At 43.9% G+C, this 23,313-nt stretch overlaps 1 protein-coding gene across 4 annotated transcripts in view; it reads left to right on the forward strand.

Annotated features, from left to right (window-relative positions):
• The window catches only part of LOC145528373 (neuronal acetylcholine receptor subunit alpha-7), a 135,073-nt gene extending 111,970 nt beyond the window's left edge, over positions 1-23,103 (forward strand). For 3 of the 4 annotated variants that reach the window (XM_081546686.1, XM_081546688.1, XM_081546689.1), the window contains 6 exons: positions 1,300-1,379; positions 5,760-5,927; positions 11,726-11,920; positions 13,306-13,392; positions 17,218-17,327; positions 21,693-23,103. In XM_081546686.1, the coding sequence (XP_081402812.1) occupies positions 1,300-1,379; positions 5,760-5,927; positions 11,726-11,920; positions 13,306-13,392; positions 17,218-17,327; positions 21,693-22,211 (1,159 nt within the window). In that variant the 3' untranslated portion in view covers positions 22,212-23,103. The remainder of the gene's footprint in view (positions 1-1,299; positions 1,380-5,759; positions 5,928-11,725; positions 11,921-13,305; positions 13,393-17,217; positions 17,328-21,692) is intronic. The other variant, XM_081546687.1, reaches the window with a different exon arrangement.
• Positions 23,104-23,313: the final 210 nt, after the last annotated feature.

A 23,313-nucleotide genomic window follows, 5' to 3' on the forward strand; every position in this document is an offset into this window, starting at 1 on the left:
GGAATTTAACTCACAGTGCTGGTATCATGACTGGCTGCCTACATTTTCTTAAGGCTGTTTACTTTTTATTCACCCATAGGGCAGTATTTTAAGGATATGTTTTAATCAGGTATGGTAAGATGCAGACACAGAAATGATGAAGGAAGTTTATTAGATACTTACAGTTCCCCAGAAACAGGAGGCTTGCTTGCCACACAGGACCACACAGAGAAGCACCAGGGTCAATCAGAAGGCAGAGGGCTCAGGAGGGAAACATGCTCAGAAGCCTTTATTGTGGTTTCCACAGAATGGAAGCGGTGAAGCAAGGTAAGCCTGGCTAGGACTTGGAATGCTTTAGCAGGCTCTGGTGCATATGGCTTGTTGCTATTTGTCTGGTGTCTACCCCTGGGGTGATTAGGGTGGGTGGATGGTGGCCAGGAGATGAGAGCTCCATAAAGGAGCTAGTTGGGGTGTGGGCTCTGGATTAGTTGGTTTTCATTTGATTGAGTTGTTTGCTATCTCCAGGAATTGGTTAATATGGGGCAGTGGGGTGATAGGGACAGTCTCTCCAGGGTCAGCAAGGCCCCAGATGTCAAAGTGTCAGAACACAGAAAGTGAGAGACCTGGATATTAAGGGCTCTTGGTCTTAATTATTTTTTCCTTCCTGTTTTGTGTGCCTCCTTTTAACCAGGTTGGTCACTGCTGTCTGGAGGAGGTTCTGAGCATGGGCAGGGGTGGGGCTGGGGTGCATTTATCTAAACTTGAACCTGATTCTGTTCTCTCCACCTGTCATCACCAGTCCTGGAGCCTGGTACCTCTAAAGGCTGTCCAGCTCCCCTGGGCACCTGCAGCTTGTCACTCAAGATGGATTTATCAAGCACCATCAGAGCTTTGGACCCATTCATGGGGCTGACACTAGAGCCTTGAATACAGTGGGTCCAAATCCCACTCTTCTGGGCTGATAGAGAGGCACTTTGCATCCCCCCAACTCTGTCTCCTGCAGATGGATTGAAATGTCTTATCTGTAACGTCCTCTAAGTTGTCTTCAGGTTTCATTCTTGCTAAGAGCTTTGTTTTGCATGCATATGGAAAAAATCAGTGTCCCAATGAAATGGGGGAGGGCATTGGCCCCATCTCCCTATGCTCTGGGAAGACCTTCCAGGTCAGCCCCATGTGGGCCTCTCACACTGCTGCCAGCTGCCCTACCTGAGAGCAGCAGCCCCTCTCAGAGCTGCTCAGACCACGGGAGCAACCACCCCAAGGGCACGGGGATCCCACTGCCTGGCTGGCTTGGCTCACGGATCCTTCTCCTGTTTCTAGTGCTGATGAACGGTTTGATGCTACGTTCCACACCAATGTGTTAGTGAATTCTTCTGGGCACTGCCAGTACCTCCCTCCAGGTAAGCACCACTTCCTTTGTCCCGTGCATTTAGACAGTGTGAGGGAGGTTGGGGTGCCCAGTGGTGCCCCCAGGGGCAGCAGCTGGCTCTGTGCTCTGGGCATCCTTAGCTACCACACATGCCTGCTGCTCCTGCCTTCTCCTCTATGCCCCCATATATTCCCTGAATGTGGCAATGCCATCTTCCTGTTTTTTCGTCTTGGGATCATGGCTCAAGCTGTCTTTGCCAACACATGCCCTCTGTCCTTAATGTCTATCTTACATTCTTTAAATTTCTTCTACAACTAAAACAAGTCTCCCTTGTCAGGTCATTCCCATCCTCCTTACAATCTGCAAGCCAATCCCTTGGCCATTTTTTCCCTCACAACCCCAGTTTTCCTTCCCACTGCACTGGATACCTGGGCAGGTGCTGCCCTCCAGGTGTTGACCTTGCTGGGCTGGCTTCTTGAGTGTGCACAGTAAAGCCCAGCACATCTCTCTGGTTAGAGGTGAGATCTGATGGTTTCTTCCTGAAAGCATGTCTCTCCTTCTCAGGCAGCTGATGGATAACTGCTTCCTTGGATTGAATCTCCTCTTACAAGCCCATCATTCCTGTCAGTTCACAGGACCCTGGGCCACTCATGAGTGAGCCATGTGGTGGGAGACTTGGGCTTCATGGCCTTGAGATACTAACAGATTTTTAAAAAACCTTCTGGATGGTTTTTCACATGTTCTTTCCCAGAGTTGTTTCCTCTACTGCAACTGTTTAACTTCCTGCTCACAGGCAGCCTGCAGCCACCTCGCCCCTCACCACCAGCCCACATACCACACACACAAACTGTGTAACACACACACACACACACCCCACATGCATACACATTACTCACCATACACATACATACACACACCACACCACACAAATAGACACATCACGCAGAAGCATAACACACACTACACCCTCTACATATCGTGCACACGCACACACACACACACAGCACTCAAAGTAGAGCTGGCTTTGCTTATTGGGTTGTTGTTTTTGTGCTCTTCCGGGTTAACAGAGGATAAGCACCCCAAAGGAAGGATCTGTGTTTATTCCTATTAGAACCACCACTCATCAACCAGGGGCCTGGCCCACGTGGAGGTAAACAAATGCATGAGGGACTGAACCCGTCACAGGCAGACACCATCCACTGTTGTCTGCGGAGATGGAAGGACTTCAGACTTTCAGGTTTTCTGTCTTACAGCTTGTGCTTCCTTGTTTCTTCCTCAACCCCTCCTCGCCTCCCCCAGGCCTTGCAAACCTTCTTCCTAACACAGAGCTCGGAGAGGGTCTTCTATCACTGGTACACTCTTTTACAGCAGGCCTAGAAGATGCATCTTTTATCACTAGGGCTATTTTGGAAAATGATCTCCAGCAGTCATCCATGTAGAAGAATATGGGGCTGTGGGTTGTATTGAAGGTTGGGGCCATTTTCAGCCACAGGAGCAGCACTCCTGACCCACGAGTCCTCTGTACACCAGCCCCTCTGGGCCCCGTACCTCTGTCCCAGCCTCCATGGCCCCTGGAGTCCGTCAGGAGGGCACACTGAGCTTTGACTGTGGGAGTCTCCTCTACCCTGGCTGGAGAGTGTGGGGCAGTCTGGTTCAGGGCAGCAAGTCTGTACCTGGGGTCACACAGACCTGTCTGGGAAGCTGCTCTGCTCTAGCAACTAAACAGGCAAAAAGTGTTTCAAGTGCAAGCTTTGGAATAGACTTGGTTACGAAATGACTTTTTTTCCCCTGTCACAATTTTATTTTTAACAGCATTATTGAGGTATTATAAATTGCATTATTGATTTGTATTATAAATTACATATCATACAACTGACCCATTTTAAGTACATGATTCAATGATATTTAGTAAATTCAGAGTTGTAGGACCACGACTGCAATCTAGTTCTAGAACATTTCCCATCAACCCCACAAAGATCTCTTTTGCCTGTTTGCAGTTAATCCCCACCCTCACTGCCAGCCGCCGGCAACCACTGACCTGTTTTCTGTCTCTAGAGAGTCTCTTTTTCTGGTCATTTCATAGAAATGGAATATTACAGTTACACAGTTCATTTTCTACCAGCAATGAGGGTTTCAGGGGATCTAGACCAATAATGAGAGGGCAGTGTCTGTAATGACTTCCAGATTCCTGCAGACATTGGATGTGATGCTGCAAATCCCATTTAAAGAGACTTGGGGAGACAGGGAATTTATTATCCTTTCACAGTTTGGTTGTGGGTGAGGAGGTCCCTGAGTCCTTTCCTCCATTCACGTTTTTTTTAATTTGGTAGCAGATTTATAGAGCACCTGCCCTGTCCCTGAGAACACTGGGACTCTTAGCTATTTGTGCCATCACTGCCTTCTGGTCCTTCTCTGGGCAACAGAGAGCACTTGGGCATAAATGGGCATAAAAGCCCACTGGAGTGGGCTTATCTCAGTGACGTGCTGGGAAGCTCACTGCCAACTTGTCCTGTCCTTCTTTTCAGTGGAAACTCTAATTTTTGTCCAAACACTACCTCCTCAACTAAAACCTGTTAGTTTTTGCTCTGTTTACAATCTAGAATTCAAGCTAATTAAAATTATCTTCCACATTATTTCTGGATAAACCAAATGTTTCCTCAATTGTCAACATAAAGAAAGTGCTCCTTCCACTCCTCACCAAACACACACACACACACACACCCCTTTCAGAGTCTGTTTCTAAGCTCTTCATTATTTTTATCAGCTTGTATTGGATTTTTTTAACATTCTTTACATGTCTCTTACTGTTTAGAATTCGGAGATGCACGTGCATGGCATGAGAAAGTTTACAGAACATTTAATTCTTTGCACAGAAATCTCTCAGAATAGAAAATGTCAATGTAGTCTTTGAAACGTAAAAGACAGTAAAGCTGCAGCTGAACTTCTTTTCTAGAGATTTTTCCAAAAAGACTCAGCTTGTCCTGGACAGGTCTAGCTACAGTTTGGGTGGGCAGAATGGACTGAAGCCACTTTGGTCACACCCAGGTGAAAGACCCTGGTACCCACACCTCCTCCTAAAGGGAGCACAAATGGTCCAGGGGATATGTGCAGAGCATTGATCCTGAGACATGCAGAGTATCCATAATGATGCATCATTTAACTTGCCAACCTTTGATCAGGCTAGCAAGAGTTTCAGTCCATGAAGAGCAGGCTGTGTGTATTATGAACAGTGTATGAGATGGAGACCAAGAAATTGCTGTGCATTTATTTATTTTTTCCAGCATTATCGAGGTGTAGTTGACAAATGAAATTGTAATGTATATATCATATATACATTCACACATATATACACATACATATGTGTGTATACATATATATATATATATACACTCATACATATATGTGTGTGTATATGTCACATATATACGTATGTACATACATGGGTTCCATCCCTGCGTTGGGAAGATCCCCTGGAGGAGGGCATGGCAACCCACTCCAGAATCCCATGGATAGGGGAACCTGGCCAGCTACAATCTATAGAGTCGCAAAGAGTTGGACACGACTGAAGTGACTTAGCATGAATTCACGTAAATGTGTGTGTGTGTGTGTGTGTGTGTGTGTGTGTATGATATGTATATACACACACACACACACACACCCATATGCATACATGTTGTGAAATCATTTATTTCCACGATCAGATTAATTAGCATTCCAATCACCTCACATAGTTAATTTCAGGCATACTTGAAATATTAACTGTAGTCACCGTGCTGTATATTAGATCCTCACAGTGAGTCCTCCTCTTACACCTGAAAGTTTGTACCCTTGATCAAATTCTCCCCCATTTCTGCCACCCTCCAGCCCTTGGCAACCACTATTCTTTCTGTTTCTGAATTCAAATTTATTTTTTTCAAATTCTTCATGTAAATGATATTATACAGGATGTGTCTTTCTGTATCTGACTTATTTCACTTAGCATAAGGTCCTCTAGGTTCATCCATGTTGTTGCAAATGGCAATATTTTCATCTTTTTAAAGGCCAAATAATAATAATAATCAGGAATATATTATATTGCCTATAATCCATATAAGTTTAATTATAGATATGTATATATTTTATTTTATCTATTTATCCAGCAACAAACACTTAGGTTGTTTCTATGTCTTGACAGTTGTGAGTAATGCTGCAGTGAATATGGGGTTCAGATAGGTCTTTAAGATACCAATTTTGTTTCCTTTGGATGTATATGCAGGAGTGGGATTACAAGGTCATATTTAGTTCTATTTATAATTTTTTGAGGAGCCTCTGTACTGTTTCCATAGTGGCTGCACCAATTTGCATTCCCACCAACAGTGTGAGACAGCTGTGTGTCTAACGCAGGTCTTAGTCTGTCTTATTCCCCATGTAGGCATCTTCAAGAGCTCCTGCTACATTGATGTGCGCTGGTTCCCCTTTGATGTGCAGCAGTGCAAACTGAAGTTTGGGTCCTGGTCTTATGGAGGATGGTCCTTGGATCTGCAAATGCAGGAGGCAGACATCAGCGGCTATATCCCAAATGGAGAATGGGACCTTGTGGGTAAGCCCAGCAAAGATACAATACTGGCAGCCTAGAAGGAAGTTGCTTTATTACTGTGCTGGCTTAAAAAGTTTGGCATTTTCCACTCTGCTTTTCAGCATGAGCATTTATTGAACCCTGCAGCATTCCCCATGATTTACTGAGAGCTCTAGGATTAGACACACACAAAAAAATTGGAAATTCAGTGCTTTCCATGAGGAACTTGCAGTTATGGTAAGGTCAGTGCAAGTATGGGCATCTCTATATTACTCAGATCTGCTCCATCCCTAAAATCAGATGGGACAGCAAATTGCAGTTGATGAGAACCTGTACTTAATGATTTAAATAGAAAAACAATGATTATGTTTATAATGGTATTGAGTTTACAGTGTATTGTTTATAATCATGGTGTCTTAGTCCATTCCGGCTACTGTAACAGAATGCCATAGACTAGGTGGCTTATAAACAACAGACATTTATTTCTCATAATTGGGAGGCTGGGGGTTCAAGATCAATGGGTGGGCAGACTCAGTGTCTGGTGAGGACCTGCTTCCTGGTTCATAGACAACTGTCTTCAGGCTGTGTCCTCTCATGCCAAAAGGGACAGGAGATCTCTCTAGGGTTCCTTTTATAAGGGCACTAATCCCATTCTTGAGGCTCCCTCTATAACTTAATCACCACCCAAAGGCCTCATCTCCAAATAACCATCACTATGGAGGTTAGGATTTCAGCATGTGAACTTTGGGGGGACACATTCAGTCAGTAGCATGTGTAACTCAAATATGTAAAAAATCTGCCAGTTCGACGATGAAGCTATGCTGAGAGGGCCACTTTGACACAATCGCAGAAATAGACACGTCTAACACTGCCAAAGCCAGAAGTACTGCCCAAAGACATATTGAACCCATAGACACCCCAAAACCTACTATTGGACACTGCACCACCCTTCAGAGAGATGAAATCCAGCTCCATCAACCAGAATATAGGCATAAGCACCCCCAACCAGGAAAACATAACAGGACACTATAGACTTTAAAATAAAGAATATTATGAGACAAAGAAGGACACTACATAATGATCAAGGGATAAATCCAAGAAGAAGACATTACCATTGTAAATATTTATGCACCAAACATAGGAGTACCTCAATACATAAGGCAAATGCTAACAGGTATAAGGAAAGAAATCGAGAGTAACACAATACTTGAACACCCTCTCTTACACCAATGGACAGATCATCAAAAGGGAATCAATAAGGAAACACAAACCTTAAATGAAACATCAGATCAAATGGAACTAATTGATATCTTCAGGGCTTTCCATCAAAATGCAGGAAGAATACACTTTCTTGTCAAGTGCACAGGGACCATTCTTCAGGATAGACCACATCTTGGGCCACAGATCAAGCCTCAGTAAATTTAAGAAAATTGAAATCATATCAAGCATTTTTTCTGACAATAATACTATGAGACTAGATATCAACTGTAGGGAAAAAACTGCAAAAAAACACAAACTCATGGAGATCAAATAATACATTACTAAATAACAAAGAGATTACTGAAGAAATAAGAAGGAAAATCAAAAGATTCCTAAAAACTAATGACGATGAAAACATGATGGGATTCAGCAAAAGCAGTTCTAAGAGAAAGTTTATAGCAATACAATGCTAACCCAAGAAACAAGAAAAGCATCAAATAGACAACCTAACTCTACATCTAAAGCAGATGGAAAAAGAAGAATAAAAAAACCCCAAAGTCAACAGAAGGAAAGAAATCATAAAGATCAGAGCAGAAATAAATGACAAATGTAGGAAACATAGCAGAAATTAATAAAACTAAAACCTGGTTCTTTGAGAAGATAAATAAAATTGACAAACCACTAGCCAGACTTATCAAGAAAAAAAGGGAGAAAAATAAAATAAACAAAATTAGAAATAGAAAAAAAGAGGTTACAACGATAACATAGAAACACAAAAGATCATAAGAGAATATTACGAGCAACTACATGCTAATAAAATGGACACCATAGAAGAAATGGACAGATTCTTAGAAAAGTTCAACTTCCCAAGACTGAACCAAGAAGATATAGATATTATGAACAAGCCAGTTACAAATGCTGAAATCAAAACTGTGATCAAAAATCTCCCAAAAAAACTAAAGCCCAGGGCAGGATGGCTTCATAGGAAAATTCTGTCAAACATTCAGAGAAGAGCTAATGATTATTTTTCTGAAACTCTTCCAAAAAATTGCAAGGAAGGAACATTTCCAAACTAATTCTATGAGGCCTCAATCACCCTGATACCAAAACCAGGCAAAGACAACACAAAAAAAGAAACTTACAGGCCAGTATCACTGATGAACATAGATGCAAAAATCCTCAACAAAATCCTAGCAAACAGAATTCAACAACACATTAAAGAGCTGATGCACCATGATCAAGTCAGGTTTATTCCAGGGATGCAAGGATTCTTCAATATACACAAATCAGTGTGATACACCATATTAACATTGAAAGATTAAAAACCATATGATCATTCAATCAGTTCAGTTCAGTCGCTCAGTCGTGTCTGACTCTTTGCAACCCCATGAATCGCAGCACGCCAGGCCTCCCTGTCCATCACCAACTCCCAGAATTTACCCAAACCTATGTCCATCAAGTCGGTGATGCCATCCAACCATCTCATCCTCTGTCATCCCCTTCTCTTACTGCCCCCAATCCTTCCCAGCATTAGGGTCTTTTCCAGTGAGTCAACTCTTCACATGAGGTGGCCAAAGTATTGGAGTTTCAGCTTCAACATCAGTCCTTCCAATGAACACCCGGGACTGATCTCCTTTAGGATGGACTGGTTGGATCTCCTTGCAGTCCAAGGGACTCTCAAGAGTCTTCTCCAACACCACAGTTCAAAAGCATCAATTCTTTGGCGCTCAGCTTTCTTCACCGTCCAACTCTCATATCCATACATGACCACTGGAAAAACCATAGCCTTGACTAGATGGACCTTTGTTGGCAAAGTAATGTCTCTGCTTTTAAGTATGCTATCTAGGTTGGTCATAACCTTCCTTCCAAGGAGTAAGCGTCTTTTAATTTCATGGCTGCAATCACCATCAGCAGTGATTTTGGAGCCCAAAAAAATAAAGTCTGACACTGTTTCCCCATCTATTTCCCATGAAGTGATGGCACCAGATGCCATGATCTTAGTTTTCTGAACGTTAAGCTGCATAAAAAGCCTTCAACAATATTCAGCGTCCATTTATGTCCATTCAAAAAAAATGGACATAGATGGAACCTACCTCAACATAGTAAAGGCCAGTATGATAAGCCCACAATAAACGTTATTCTCAGTAGTGAAAAACTAAAAACATTCCCTCTAAGATCAGGAACAAGACAAGGGTGTCCACTATCACAGCTGTTCTTCAACATAGTTTTGGAAGTCCTAGCTATGAGAATCAGAGAAGAAAAAGAAATAAAATGAATCCAGATTGGAAAAAAAGAAGTAGAATTCTCACTGTTTGCAGATGACATGATACTATACATAGAAAACCAGAAAGAAACTATCAGAATATTACTAAAGCTAATCAGTGAATTCAGCAAAATCATGGGATACAAGGTCAATACACAGAAATCACTTACATTCCTGTATACTAACAATGAAAAATCCAAAAGAGAAATTAAAGAATCAGTCCCATTTACCACTGCAACAAAAAGAATAAAGTATCTGGGAATAAGCCTACCTAAGGAAACATAGAACTCTATATGGAAAATTATAAGACACTGATGAAATAAATCAAAGACAACATAAACAGATGGAGAGATAGTCCATGTTCCTAGGTAGGAAGAATCAATATTGTGAAAATGACAATACTACCAAATGCAATCTACAGATTCAGTGTTATCCCTATCAAATTACCAATGGCATTTTTCACAGAACTGGAATAAAAAATTTCACAATTCATATGGAAACACAAAATACCCCAAATAGCCAAAGCAGTCTTGAGAAAGAAGAATGGAGCTGGAGGAATCCATCTTCCTGACTTCAACTTATACTACAAAGCTACAGTCATCAAGACAGTATGGTACTGGCACAAAACAGAAATATAGACCAATGGAACAAGATAGAGAGCCCAGAGATAAACCCACACACCTATGGGTACTTTATTTTTGACAAAGGAGGCAAGAATATACAATGGGGCAAAGATAGCCTTTTCAGTAAGTGGTGCTGGGGAAATTGGACAGCTACTTGTAAAAGAATGAAATTAGAACACTTCCTAATGCCGTATACAAAGATAAGCTCAAAATGAATTAAAGACCTAAATGTAAGACCAAAAACTATAAAACTCTTAGAGGAAAACATAGGCAGAACACTCAATGTCATAAATCAAACTGAGATCTTTTATGACCCACCTCCTAGAGTAATGGAAATAAAAACAAAAATAAACAAGTGGGACCAAGTTAAACTTAAAAACTTTTGCACAGCAAATGCAACTATAAACAAGGTGAAAAGACAACCCTCAGAATGGAAGAAAATAATAGCAAAGGAAACAACTGACAAAGGATTAATTTCCAAAATATATAAGCAGCTCATATAACTCAATACCAGAAAAACAAACAACCCAATCAAAAAGTGGGAAAAAGACCTAAATAGGCATTTCTCCAAAGAAGACATAAATATGGCTTACACATGAAAGGACGCTCAACACTGCTCATTATTAGAGAAATGGAAATCAAAACTGCAATGAGATACCACCTCACACCAGTCAAAATGGCCATCATCAAAAAGTCTACAAACAATAAATGCTGGAGAGGGTGTGAAGAAAAGGGAGCCCTCTTGCACTGCTAGTGGGAATGTAAATTGATACAGCCACTATGGAAGATGGTATGGAGATTCCCTAAAAAACTAGGAATAAAACCACCATATGACCCAGCAATCCTACTTCTAGACATATACCCTGAGGAAACCAAAATTGAAAAAGACACATATACCCCAAAGTTCTATGCAGCACTGTTTACAATAGCTAGAACATGGAAGCAGCCTAGATGTCCATCGACAGAGAAATGGATAAAGAAGCTATGGTACATATAAACAGTGGAGTACTAGTCAGCTGTAAAAAGGAGCGCATTTGAGTCAGTTCTGATGAGGTGGATGAACCTAAAGCCTATTATACAGAGTGATGTAAGTCAGAAAGAGAAACATAAATATCATATACTTACGCATATATATGGCATCTAGAAAGATGGCACTGATGAATTAATTTTCAGGGCAGCAATGGAGAAACAGACATAGAGAACAGACCTATGGACATGGGGGGAGGGGAGGAGGAAGAGGGTGAGATGTATGGAGAGAATAACATGGAAATTTACAATACCATGCACAAAATAGATAGCCAATGGGAATTTGCTGCATGACTCGGGGAACTCAAGGGCTCTGTGACAATCTAGAAGGGTGGGATGGGGAGGGGGATGGGAGGGAGGTTCGGGAGGGAGGGGACATGGGTGTACCTGTGTTTGATTATTATTGATGTTTGACATAAAACAACAAAATTCTGTAAAGCAATTATCCTTCAGTTAAAAAATAAAGTGACAAAAACTTAAAAGATCATATAATCTGCAGTCAAAAAAAAAATCTGTCAGTTTGTTCAAATATCACTAAGGTACCCTTAAATAAATATATATTAAAACTAAAGCATTTATTCAAACAGCCAGTTTTCTGCACTTAGCAAATTCCATGCCTCTGTGTGTGTGTTATAGCCCCTTAAAACCAACAGGGTCCCATTATTTCAATGGTGGTTCCTTCCTCTCCCCCCCACCCCCCGGAAATGAAGGGGTCTTGGGCAAGCGGAGTGAGAAATTCTACGAGTGCTGCAAAGAACCCTACCCAGACGTGACCTTCACTGTCACCATCCGCCGCAGGACTCTCTACTATGGCCTCAACCTGCTCATCCCCTGTGTGCTCATCTCTGCCCTGGCCCTCCTCGTCTTCTTACTCCCCGCAGATTCTGGGGAGAAAATCTCCCTGGGTGAGTACTGGATCTGAGCTGGGATGGGAGGGGCCTGCTTTGAGGGTGGCAGTCAGGGCCCCAGTGCAGAGATATCCAGGGTCTGCTCAGTACTTCCCAGCCCAGGGTGACTCCCTGACACCACAGCCCCCTGTGCGGGGTGGCTGGGCCCTCCTGAGATTCCACAAGCTCCTCTGATCCTGCAGAGAGAATGGGGATGCCAAGAGAAGGACCAGTTCTTCCCTGAGGGGCCTGTGCCTTCTCCCCTCCTGACACCTCTCCCCACCCCTTGGTGGCAGCCAGCTGGAATATGTTGTGGACAGAACACCGTTTAGTTGAATATAGTGTCAGCATGCATTTCTATATTGCCACACACAATGTAGTTCCTTACTATCCTCCAATAGGAAGATAAGAAAACTATGATTTAGATTGGTGAAATGAGTTCCTCAACATCTCAAAGAGTTACTAAAGATTGTATTTGATACACATAGAAATCGTTCTCAAACCCATAACTTCTGACTACAAGTGTCTGACTACTGTAGTCAACTTTCTGACTACAAAGCTCAACCAAAAAGTGAAATTATGTTTTATTTGGTGGACTTTCTAAGGACTTCAGGCTCGGGATGTAGCATCCCAATAGCTCTGAGGGACTGCTTCAAAGAGGTAAGGAAGAAACTAGGATATATATAGGAGTTTTTGCCACAGACGGAGTAGTCGAAACATCAAAAGATTACTATTTAAAAACCAAACTCTCAAGTTAATGAATTTAGTGCTTTTCTATGCTGGGAAGATGCAGAGAGTCTGGGTTCACTGAAATCATTCCTGTGATGTATACCTCAGCTCTCCGAGGCCAGTATCCTGCGTTTTTTCACCCTGACTGCCCTCAGGGTGTACCATCTGGGAGTCTGCAATATGATGGCTTGATGGCTGCAACATCTATTGTTTATTGATATAGCAGGTGATATTTTTATTCGTAGGGCTCAGCTTGGGCACATAAATGACTTATCCAAGGTCACACAGCTAGTAAGTATCAAAGTCAAGACCAGAAGCCATGTCTTCCAACTGTATCTCTTGTTTTTCCTGCTGCTTGGAAACTACCTCTAGATACTAATGTATTAATAATAAAAGCAGAGATATGTGTGCTGAAGTCAATGATTTATTTTGAGTTGTTCTAAGTTCTGGTTTCTAAGTTTGTCTCCCCAGGGATTTCTCTGGAATTCTGGTAAATGACTCAAATAGTCCTCAGAAAAATGCCCATTTCTGTGAATATAGAAAACCAGGCATTCCATTTGGTGTTGGGAATGTTATGGCTACCACCCTCATACCTCCTTTGAATCTCAGGTTGCCTACAGTTCAGGCCTTACATTCTTTTCTGTCTCAGGGATTAGTGTATGTCTCTGTTTCAGGGATCACAGTTTTACTCTCCCTCACCGTCTTCATGCTGCTCGTAGCTGAGATCATGCCTGCGACCTCTGACTCAGTGCCGTTAATAGGTAAGCAAGTATCTGGCTCCTCTAAATACCTGGGCATAGACAGTGCCTGGGATTTCCCAGCACAGGCAGAGAGCAGAAACATGTCCTCCAGAACCCTGGAGAGCTGCACAGCCCCCCCCTTTCTGCTGTGAGGGGATGACTTGCTTTAACTACTCAGAGTTGACTCATGGCCTCTGCTTACCTGGGCACACAGAAGGGGACAAGGAGTCCAGCTTTGTGGTTTGGCCTTCAGATGCAGCAATGCCCCCTTTCCTCCCACAATGCACCTCTCCACACACTTGTTATGGAGCCAGAGATTTTTACCATCAGAGATTCATTATTTTAGCTTGAATCACTGTTTTTCCACAAATTCATTGTCACACTTTAACTCTTAGCTGTTGTTTCCCTAGATAACTTGACATCTCTGTAGAAAGTTAAAGCTTGTGAGAGAAGGTGAACAGGACAAATATAATTTGGCCACACGTTGGGCTATGCCCCACAGGCCTGCCAGCCCTGTACTTGCCCAGACTTTAGACAGAAGAAAGAGCCCAGAGACACCAATGGTTTGATAGATGGGAGATCTTACACGTCTGAAGGAAAAGGGTCATGGAGTGACACCCCACCAGTTACCTAAGGCAATTGAAATCAGTTTGGCCCATTGGTTACCAGGGAAACCAGCGAAGGGGCACAGCCCTCTTAGCCTCTTGGGCTGAGTACCTTCAAGGTGCAGAGGTCTTCCCTTTGTTAAATTATGAATCAGGAGCCATTCAGATCTAAAGATTTAAACAATCACTAGCTGACTGTGGTGGAAAAGTCTGTAGGTATTTACTGACTAGCTCTGTGATTAGGGAGACAGTCATGTGACTGGAATGTAGGTTAAGCGGGAGCTGGTCCAGCAAAGGGGATGTAGAGAGAGCAAACAAACCACACACAAAGGCAGGTGTAAGGATGACCTTCTGCCCAGGGATAGATTGCAGATACAGGAGGCAGCATCAGCTGTTGCTATGCATCTCCCTGGACTGGACTGAACTGGAATAAGCAGGAACATGCTTGCTGGGGGGGAGGAGGAGTGGCGGGGGGGCGGTGTGCAGTGGCCCAGAGATTAGGATCCAATACCCTGGCTACTGCAGTCAAGTTTCGGTTCCTGGTCAGGGCATCAGACTTCTAAGCCAGTTGTGAGGACAGGAAGCAAACATTCCGCCAGTAGATATTAGGTTTAATGAGAGTCCCCACTCCCACTTGACGGTGAGGTCAGAAAGAGGAAAGCAGTTTACACAGTGGCAGTCCTGTGTGGTTAACCAAGGGTAAGTAGAAATAGGGGGCCTTCCATGATACCCTCAGGCTTCACTTCGCAAATTCAGAAGCCAAGGCCCTTCTTATTGGAGCTTCCTGGATGTATAATGTTTGACCAGAGTGCCTATAGGTATAAAGAGCCTCTCTGGGTGTCATGTTTCTCTCAAAACCATCCCGGAAACAACCTGACATTCTGACCCCATCCTTTCACTTTTAGTAGAGACCTGCAGCAGAAACCACCCTTAACCAGGCAGTCAGCAGTCCCTGATATCTGATGAACCCACAGGCTTGGCGGGTGCCTAGCCCATGTCTAGAAGGATGAAATGGCCTTTTGGAAGCCTTCTAGAAGGACGGCTGTTGGCCTTTGACCTCTGTTGTCAAGATTCCAGCTGTGGGATCCAGTCACCTTGGATCTCTCTGTATGTCATTGTATGAGTCTGCTAAGGCTGCCATAATAGAAGTCCACAGACTGGGTGGCTTACACAGGAGAAATTTATTTGTTCCCAGTTTTGGAGTCCAAGATCAAGGGGCCAGCAGGGTTGGTTTCTCCTGAGGTCTTTCTCCTTGTCTTGCAGACAGGTACCCTCTGCTGTTCCCCAACATGTTCTTTCCTCTGTGTCTTCACATCTGTGTGCCTCTTTGAGTACGCAAATTTCCCCTTTTTATAAGGACACCAGCCAGATTGGACCAAATGCCACACCAACAATCTCACTTTAATTAATCTCATCTTTGAAGGCCCTCTCTTCAAACACAGTCACATTCTAAGGTACTTGGTATTTAGAACTTCAACATACAAATTTTAGGGGGACACAGTATGCAGCCCATAATGGTCATGGTTTGGTCCCCCTTCCCTCCCCTTCCCAGAGGTCCCTGATGCTGATGTCAAGTCTCAAATGTCCTCCTCCAGTAGCTCCTTATATGTTCCTCTTGGTCTCCATGGGAAAGCAGTGAGTTCCTGCCTGCCTGGAGGGTAGGAGGTGTTTTTAACCAAGTGTATGACCACATACTTAGCCTTGTACAAGGATGCCTGTTTAAGAGCTCAGCCTCTTGGTGGGTAGCCACAATGAAGGTTTATCTATTTATTTGCATTTATATTAGGATAATTTATTGTTTTGCTTGTTTAAGGAGGCATTGATCATACATATTTTTGTTTCATTATTTTTTAATACTCTTTTTTGCAGTTGAATCCATGCTTCTAATCCCTTTTTATTTTTTGAAGCATAATTGATTTGCAGTATCTTGTTGGTTTCAGGCATACAGCACAGTGGTTCAGTTATACATATATATATATTCTTTTATATATTTTTTTTCAGATTCTTTTCCCTTATAGGTTATTACAAAATGTTGAGTAGAGTTCCCTGTGCTATACAGTAGGTACTTATTGGTTATCTATTTTATATATCGGAGAAGGCAATGGCACCCCACTCCAGTACTCTTGCCTGGAAAATCCCATGGATGGAGGAGCTTGGTAGGCTACAGTCCATGGGGTCGCTAAGAGTCAGACACGACTGAGCGACTTCACTTTCACTTTTCCCTTTCATGCACTGGAGAAGGAAATGGCAACCCACTCCAGTACTCTTGCCTGGAGAATCCCAGGGGCGGTGGAGCCTGGTGGGCTGCCGTCTATGGGGTCGCACAGAGTCGGACACGACTGAAGCGACTTAGCAGCAGCAGCAGCATTTTATATATAGTAGTGTATGTGTTAATCCCAACCTCCTAATTTACCCCTCAAGGTTTAATAATCATAGTTGACAGTTAAAGAATGCCCACCTGTGCTAACTTTTTCCTATACCCTTCGCCCATAAAATTGTTAATCTCTGCACCAACCCTGCAGAGAAGGCATTTCTGTCCCTATTATACAGTAAAGAACCTGAGGCCCAGAGAGGCTAAGTGGCCATCTAGGCTCACAGATGACAGCCAGTGTACCAGGAGGGAGCTCCATGCTGCTGCTTACCTGGGTCAAGGTAGAGAAACGCATCCTTACCCATCAAAGCTGAAGCTGATGTTCTCAGCCTGAAAGGACACTGACTGCAGCTGACCTCTTCCTCAGACTGGCCACCTGGCACTCCCCACCCCTATGGCGCTTGGTTGATGGAGCCAGAGCCTACTGTAAGTAGAGTCATTTTCCAGGCCTGAAAAGACAGCTTGGTGGCACCTGGATCTGCCCTTGCTAGACCTCTGTAGCCTTCCCATGGCCTGCAGTCATAACTGTCATGACCACCTCCTCTGTGTCCCAGTGGTTTCAGTTCTGATAATGATGCTTCCTTATCAGACAACCTCATCACCATTCTGTGAGGTGCATTTAACTTTCACCCAAGGACAAAGCAGTCAGGGTTCCCGAAAGTTCAGTCAGCTGGTGGGGCTGCTCACCAGGACTGGAGGAGGCAGGTCTGTATGCTGTGGGGTGGCCTCTGTGGGCTATGGGCTGCAGACCTGGAAGAGGTCACACTCTGCTCTTGGGTCTCACTCCCCAGCCCCTGGTGGTCAGGACACCACCATCCTGGTTCCCCGCACTGTGCTGTGGTAACACCCCTGCATCTGCTCTCTCTGCAGCCCAGTACTTCGCAAGCACCATGATCATCGTGGGCCTCTCTGTGGTCGTCACGGTGATCGTGCTACAGTACCACCACCACGACCCCGATGGTGGCAAGATGCCCAAGTGGGTGAGTTCCTCCCCAGCAACTCCACCAGAAGAGGGGTCAGGATGCCTTCCCCAGAGGGGGCTCTGAGGGTGACTTATCTATTTTTAAAAATCCCCCCAAAAACTTGGATTCAGAAACAAAAAGCTGCAGTTCCTCACATGTCTGCATATCTCTGCATCCAGGGGAGTAGGGTGAGTGCTGTCAGGGTCCCATAGGGCAGTCCTTAAAATCTGACATCCCAGAAATGGGCTTAGGCCACCACTCTGCACCTTTCACTGAAGAGTGTTTCTAAACCTCCTTTCTGCACATACAGCGTTAGAAGCAACACAGAAGATGATCACACAGCTGCTGGTTGGAGCTTCAAAACAGAATGAGGAGTGAAAAGAGTAAGAAACAGAGTGAGCAGTGTACATATATACATTCAGTTGTCTACAAAATAATCAATAAATAAGAAGAATAGAAAGGCGTTTGAGTCAAACTGAGGGCTAGCCTGGAAACCAGCTTCCCAGATGACTCTGAGAAAGTGCTCTGGAGAAGCAGGGTTTTCAGCAGAGTTTTTTGTTTTTTTTTAATAAATTTATTTATTTTAGTTGGGGGCTAATTACTTTACAATATTGTAGTGGTTTTTGCCATACATTGACATGAATCAGCCATGGGTTTACATGTGTTCCCCATCCTGAACCCCCCTCCCACCTCCCTCCCCATCCCATCCCTCTGGGTCATCCCATTGCACCAGCCCTGAGCATTTGTCTCATGCATTGAACATGGAATGGGGTTCTGTTTCACATATGATAATATACATGTTTCAATGCTATTGTCCCAGAACGTCCCACCCTCACCTTCTCCCTCAGAGTCCATAAGACTGTTCTATGCATCTGTGTCTCTTATTCTGTCTCACATATAGGGTTATCGTTACCATCTTTCAAATTCCATATATATGCATTAGTATACTGTATTGGTGTTTTTCTTTCTGGCTTACTTCACTCTGTATAATGGGCAGAGTTTTATATCTTGTCAAAACAAAGAACATTAAACAAGTCAGGGTTACATTTCTTCAAGGTAAAAAAAAAACAGATCAGCTTGTACACATGGATTCAGCATGGCCTTGGTGTCTGAGAAGGGAGTCTTATCATCAGAGGACTAGCACTGACATCCCAGGAAGAGAGGCATTTATTTAATCTTTTATTTTTATCACGGACATACTTTACTTTGGGTCAGTGTGCCCTTTCCTTTAATAATTAAAGCAGATGTACAATGTATGTTTGATAGGCCATAGGCTATTTTAGTTAGCATCAAATTCAAGTTAACTCATCCATAAGCCAGAATGACTTCCCTGTATCTCAATATAAGAAACTTTCTTTTATCACAATACACGTAGGAAAGTCATTTAACCAAAAGTCTATAAAATAAAGGTAAGTGGTGTACAGTGGTGAAGGGGGATGCGGTAAAAGGAAATGGATAGAAAATAAACATTTGTCATCGTAGCCCAGGTCAGGCCACATGGTCCCCATGCTTCCCAGCACTGATGCCTTGTGATGTGTGCTGATGCTTCCCAAGCTACAGCTGTGCTCCATGGAAGTCTAGCGTCCAAAACATTATACCCACTCTGGCTTAACACTTGGCAAACCTTGGCTGGGGGCTGAGCAGGGCCTGGACTTTTTCCACCTCATGTGATGATGTGACCAACCCCCAGCCAGAGCAGAGCTGCCCCCCCAACCCATCACCCCACTTGTTTCTGGGGCCCCACAAACCTTCCAGTCTTCCCGTCCAGAGAGCAAGGCTTAGGGACCACTGGGAGCTAAAGAAGCCCTCTCATGCCAAAACAACCCTGTCTTTGCTGACCCATAATCTTGAGTCCAAGTTCAGAGTCAGTTTAGGACTGAATGCAGCTGCAAGATGTAAAATGCATTTCCTTAATCTCCAGGACAGGGAGTTCTTGGGCCTTCTAAAAGTATCCATTACACAATAATTTACAGTTACCCAAAAGTTAACTTAAGAAAGACCAGTTCTTTTTTTTTTTTTTTTTAAGAAATTGGCTTTACAGAGTGGCAACTGCCCTTGAATTCTTTTCCACAGCAAGTCCTTATACTTGATGACTCTCTCATGGCATCAGCAATGGGCTCCCCCAAATGGTACAACCTCTCACATAGGTCATATCACCACAGTCTGCGGGTTTGTTTTGAGAAGTTCCACTCCCCACCCCTCAAAAGAAAAGAAAAAGCAGAGACATATTTGTGTACATTCACCTACATTCTCATCTGACTTAGAACCTTGAAAGACTTTCTTGTCTAGCCACCCATCTGTTTGAAATAACATTACAAGTATCAGAAGTCAAAATCAAAGAAGAATTATACATAAGAAAATTCTGCTCCCATTCCTACCCCTACTTCCACCACCAATTGATAACCATTCCAATGAATTTCTTTTTCCTTCCAGTGTTTACGCAGATGCCAAAATATAAACACATATTCTTATTTTTTCTGTTTTGACTGTTGTACAGAGAAGGATATTAAGGCAGTAAGATACAAAATCATTTTTAATGACCTGGTAGCACTTTACTGTTCCAGAGAAATCTGAATTAGAGCATATGCTGATTATTCATCTCTCAGCACAAGAACATGTTAAAGCAGTGGTACAAAGCAAATATGAAATTTGTATTTCTCCTTCATTTTATATAACACACTGCATTTTTTTCTTTCTTTCTATGTGTCTTTGAAACATAAACAACCTCCAAGGGGCTTTCATTATAATCTGTTGCAATGAAGAAAATACTGCCGGTGTGGTGGCATTATGTGACATTTGCACAGCCAGAAACAAAACCATAACCTAACAGAGGTCACAAGCACAGACTGAGAAGTGCCAAGAGGATAATCTCATCCTCTGAGATGCTTTAGCCTTGAAAGCTAATGATTCAGGCCATAAAATTCAAAATAGATTTAGCTTGAGCTGTACCCCAGGGGATGCGCAGACCCCCACATGTGTGGCAGGCAAAGCCCTGGATCGGAGGCTCAGCTCTCCCTGCACTGCTGCCTCTGGGTTTGGGCACATTCACGACCCCGTGTGCTTCCTTGAGTTCTGGCTCTGGCTTTCTGGTGCCTTCCCAGTGGGGGTTGGGCTAAAGTCACAGGGGCTTGCAGAGAACCCAACAGACAGACCTTTTTATGGATGAGCCTGCGTAAGTCAGAACACATTAGGTGACTCAGACTCTCGGTATGACCTTGAGCCAATTTATTCATCTCTTTGAGCCTAAGATTCTTTTTTTTTTTAATTTATTTTATTCAAGTATAGTTGATTTACAGTGTTGTGTTAGTTTCTGGTGTAACGTGATTTATATATATATACATATATATGTGTGTGTGTGTACACACACACACACACACACACACACACACAGTGCATATATATGTGTATATATCAGCCATAAGTGCAAAGGATTTGGGCTGATTTTGCGCTCCATCAGCAAAGCTAAAATATTTACCATCTGGCCCTTTAAAGAAAGTGTGCCAACCCCAGCTTCAGACTTTCCACAGCACTTTATCTTGTATCATCTCATTCAGTCTTCACTGCAGCCTAATGGATTAGGTTAGAGGTTCCTAAGCTGCCATGGTTCACAGCACCTTTCATGAGTCAGGGTTTTGCTTTTTCCAGAGAGCACCTAGGACAGAAGGAATACCTAATGGTTCTATAAATAAAACAGGTCAAAACAACTTATTAAGTACTTATGCCCTGACAACTTAGCACCTGTCGGCACAGCAAACCTCTCACACCTTGGGAGCATGCTACCCAGCTTGTCTGTTCCACGATGACTTTCTTGGCACTTGCCTTTTATCAGGACAAGTTCCAAAATCTGCTTTGCAAGGGTAGGATATCATGCAAGGAATGCAGTGATCTAATGTAACAGTCTGGACTGCTTCAGGCTAGGGATGCACACGGTGTCTCAAATGTCACAGGGTTGCCCCTTAAAACTTAACATCTCCAGGGGTTCCTTTAGGAGTTTGCTTCTGCACACTGGGGTACCTCACACAGAGCTGAAGATGATGGTCCCTAGTTCCAAATGTAAAATGCTCTGTTCCCCGGCTCGGGGCTCCCTTTACAAGACAACCCTCTTCACCCACACAGGCTGTCTTCCCTGAGATGGCACTGTGCCCATAGCTTCTTCCCAGGGTGATTTTCTGCATTGCCTTATCATCACCTCACAATTGATTGAATCATAGTACCCCATTGGCACTGCTTGCCTGTGTAAACTCGCCTAGGAAGGTGTGGTGACCTGTCACCCCCAGGGTCCACCCCCACGAAGTCTAGCAGGTATTACAGTTGTATCCCCCTTGCTGTCAGGATCAGCTGTGGGCCCTTCCCAGTACCTCTAAGGCTGTGCTGTCTCCGCAGACCAGAGTCATCCTCCTGAACTGGTGCGCCTGGTTCCTTCGCATGAAGAGGCCGGGGGAGGACAAGGTGCGGCCGGCCTGCCAGCACAAGCAGCGCCGCTGCAGCCTGGCCAGCGTGGAGATGAGCGCAGTGGCAGGGCCACCAGCCACCAATGGCAACCTGCTGTACATCGGCTTCCACGGCCTGGACGGAATGCACTGCGCGCCCACCCCTGACTCAGGGGTCGTGTGCGGCCGCGTGGCCTGCTCCCCTACCCATGACGAGCACCTGCTGCACGGTGGCCAGCCCTCTGAGGGGGACCCGGACCTGGCCAAGATCCTGGAGGAGGTGCGCTACATCGCCCACCGCTTCCGCTGTCAGGACGAGAGTGAGGCCGTGTGCAGCGAGTGGAAGTTCGCTGCCTGTGTGGTGGACCGCCTGTGTCTCATGGCCTTCTCTGTCTTCACCATTCTCTGCACCATCGGCATCCTGATGTCAGCGCCCAACTTCGTTGAAGCTGTGTCCAAAGACTTCGCTTGACCCAGCCCTGGCTCCCAGCATGTAGGGCATACACAGATGCGCGATGATGATGACTTAAAGAGAACTTGGGATGGCTGATCCTGCAGCAGCATTAAACCCCAAAAGACGCACATGTACCCCATCACTGTCATGTCGGTTTCAGTTTCCTTGTTACTTTCAGTAATGGGATCTCAGCACGTTTCAGTTTAACCCTCTTTAGTGGGCCACTTGATATCCTTGGAGCCATCCTTATGGTCAGCAGGACCCCCAAGAGGTAGTTTTGGCCATCCCACATTGCCTGGTGAGCTCTTCAGAGGTTGGGGTAGCTCAGGACTGACTGCCAGGGGAGGCCTGGGCAGCGGGTTTGCATGCCTGCATGTCACTTGCCATGAGGGCCTACATGAAAATTCATACCTGCTTTTGCCTGTGTACAAACCTAGATTGAAGTTAATCACAATAATAAACCACACTCAGTAAACCCATCAGATGATTGATGAAACAAAACTAAAACTTAAAACCCAACTACTCATTTTTCTTCAGTTCAGACTTTAATTTTCTCTACCAAAGACAGTTGATAAACACTTCTATGCTATGTCAGCATTTTTAAAAAGAGACAGTAGTAGTTGATCTTGTAAATCATGCTTTTGCCAGCCTAATTTTTGCCAACTCACCCTCTCGGGAATCAGGATGGACACAGGTGTGTGTTGATTCTCAACTGGGACCAGACTCAGTCAAGTTAGGGGAATTTCTGTAGATCCCAGATACTCTCAAGCAGTCTTTTGCTGCCCCTAGGCACCAGGCGGTTGAGTGAATCTGTTCTATTCTCCAAAATCCAGAGGACAAGTAGAATTCTATTAGAATTACCACCCAATGTAATAATAGCTGATGCTAAATTAAACCATCTATGTTTTTTAACAGTGTATTAAATGTTTCACATACATCGGAGTTGGTTAGCCTTATAAAATTTGTGGATCCATACAAATGCACAACATAAAGTCACCAAAGTATTCTATGCATTTTCTCCATGTGTCAGGGCTAAAGGGCAGGAACTTGTGCCTGTTTTGGCTCCCTGTGTTGCAGGAACTGGGGAGGGGGCGGTGTGGCTGATGGCTTTCCTGAATGG

This window comes from Giraffa tippelskirchi, chromosome 12 (genome assembly GCF_054371585.1).
Source record: "Giraffa tippelskirchi isolate mGirTip1 chromosome 12, T2T-mGirTip1v1.2.pri, whole genome shotgun sequence".
Taxonomy (NCBI): Eukaryota; Metazoa; Chordata; class Mammalia; order Artiodactyla; family Giraffidae; genus Giraffa; species Giraffa tippelskirchi.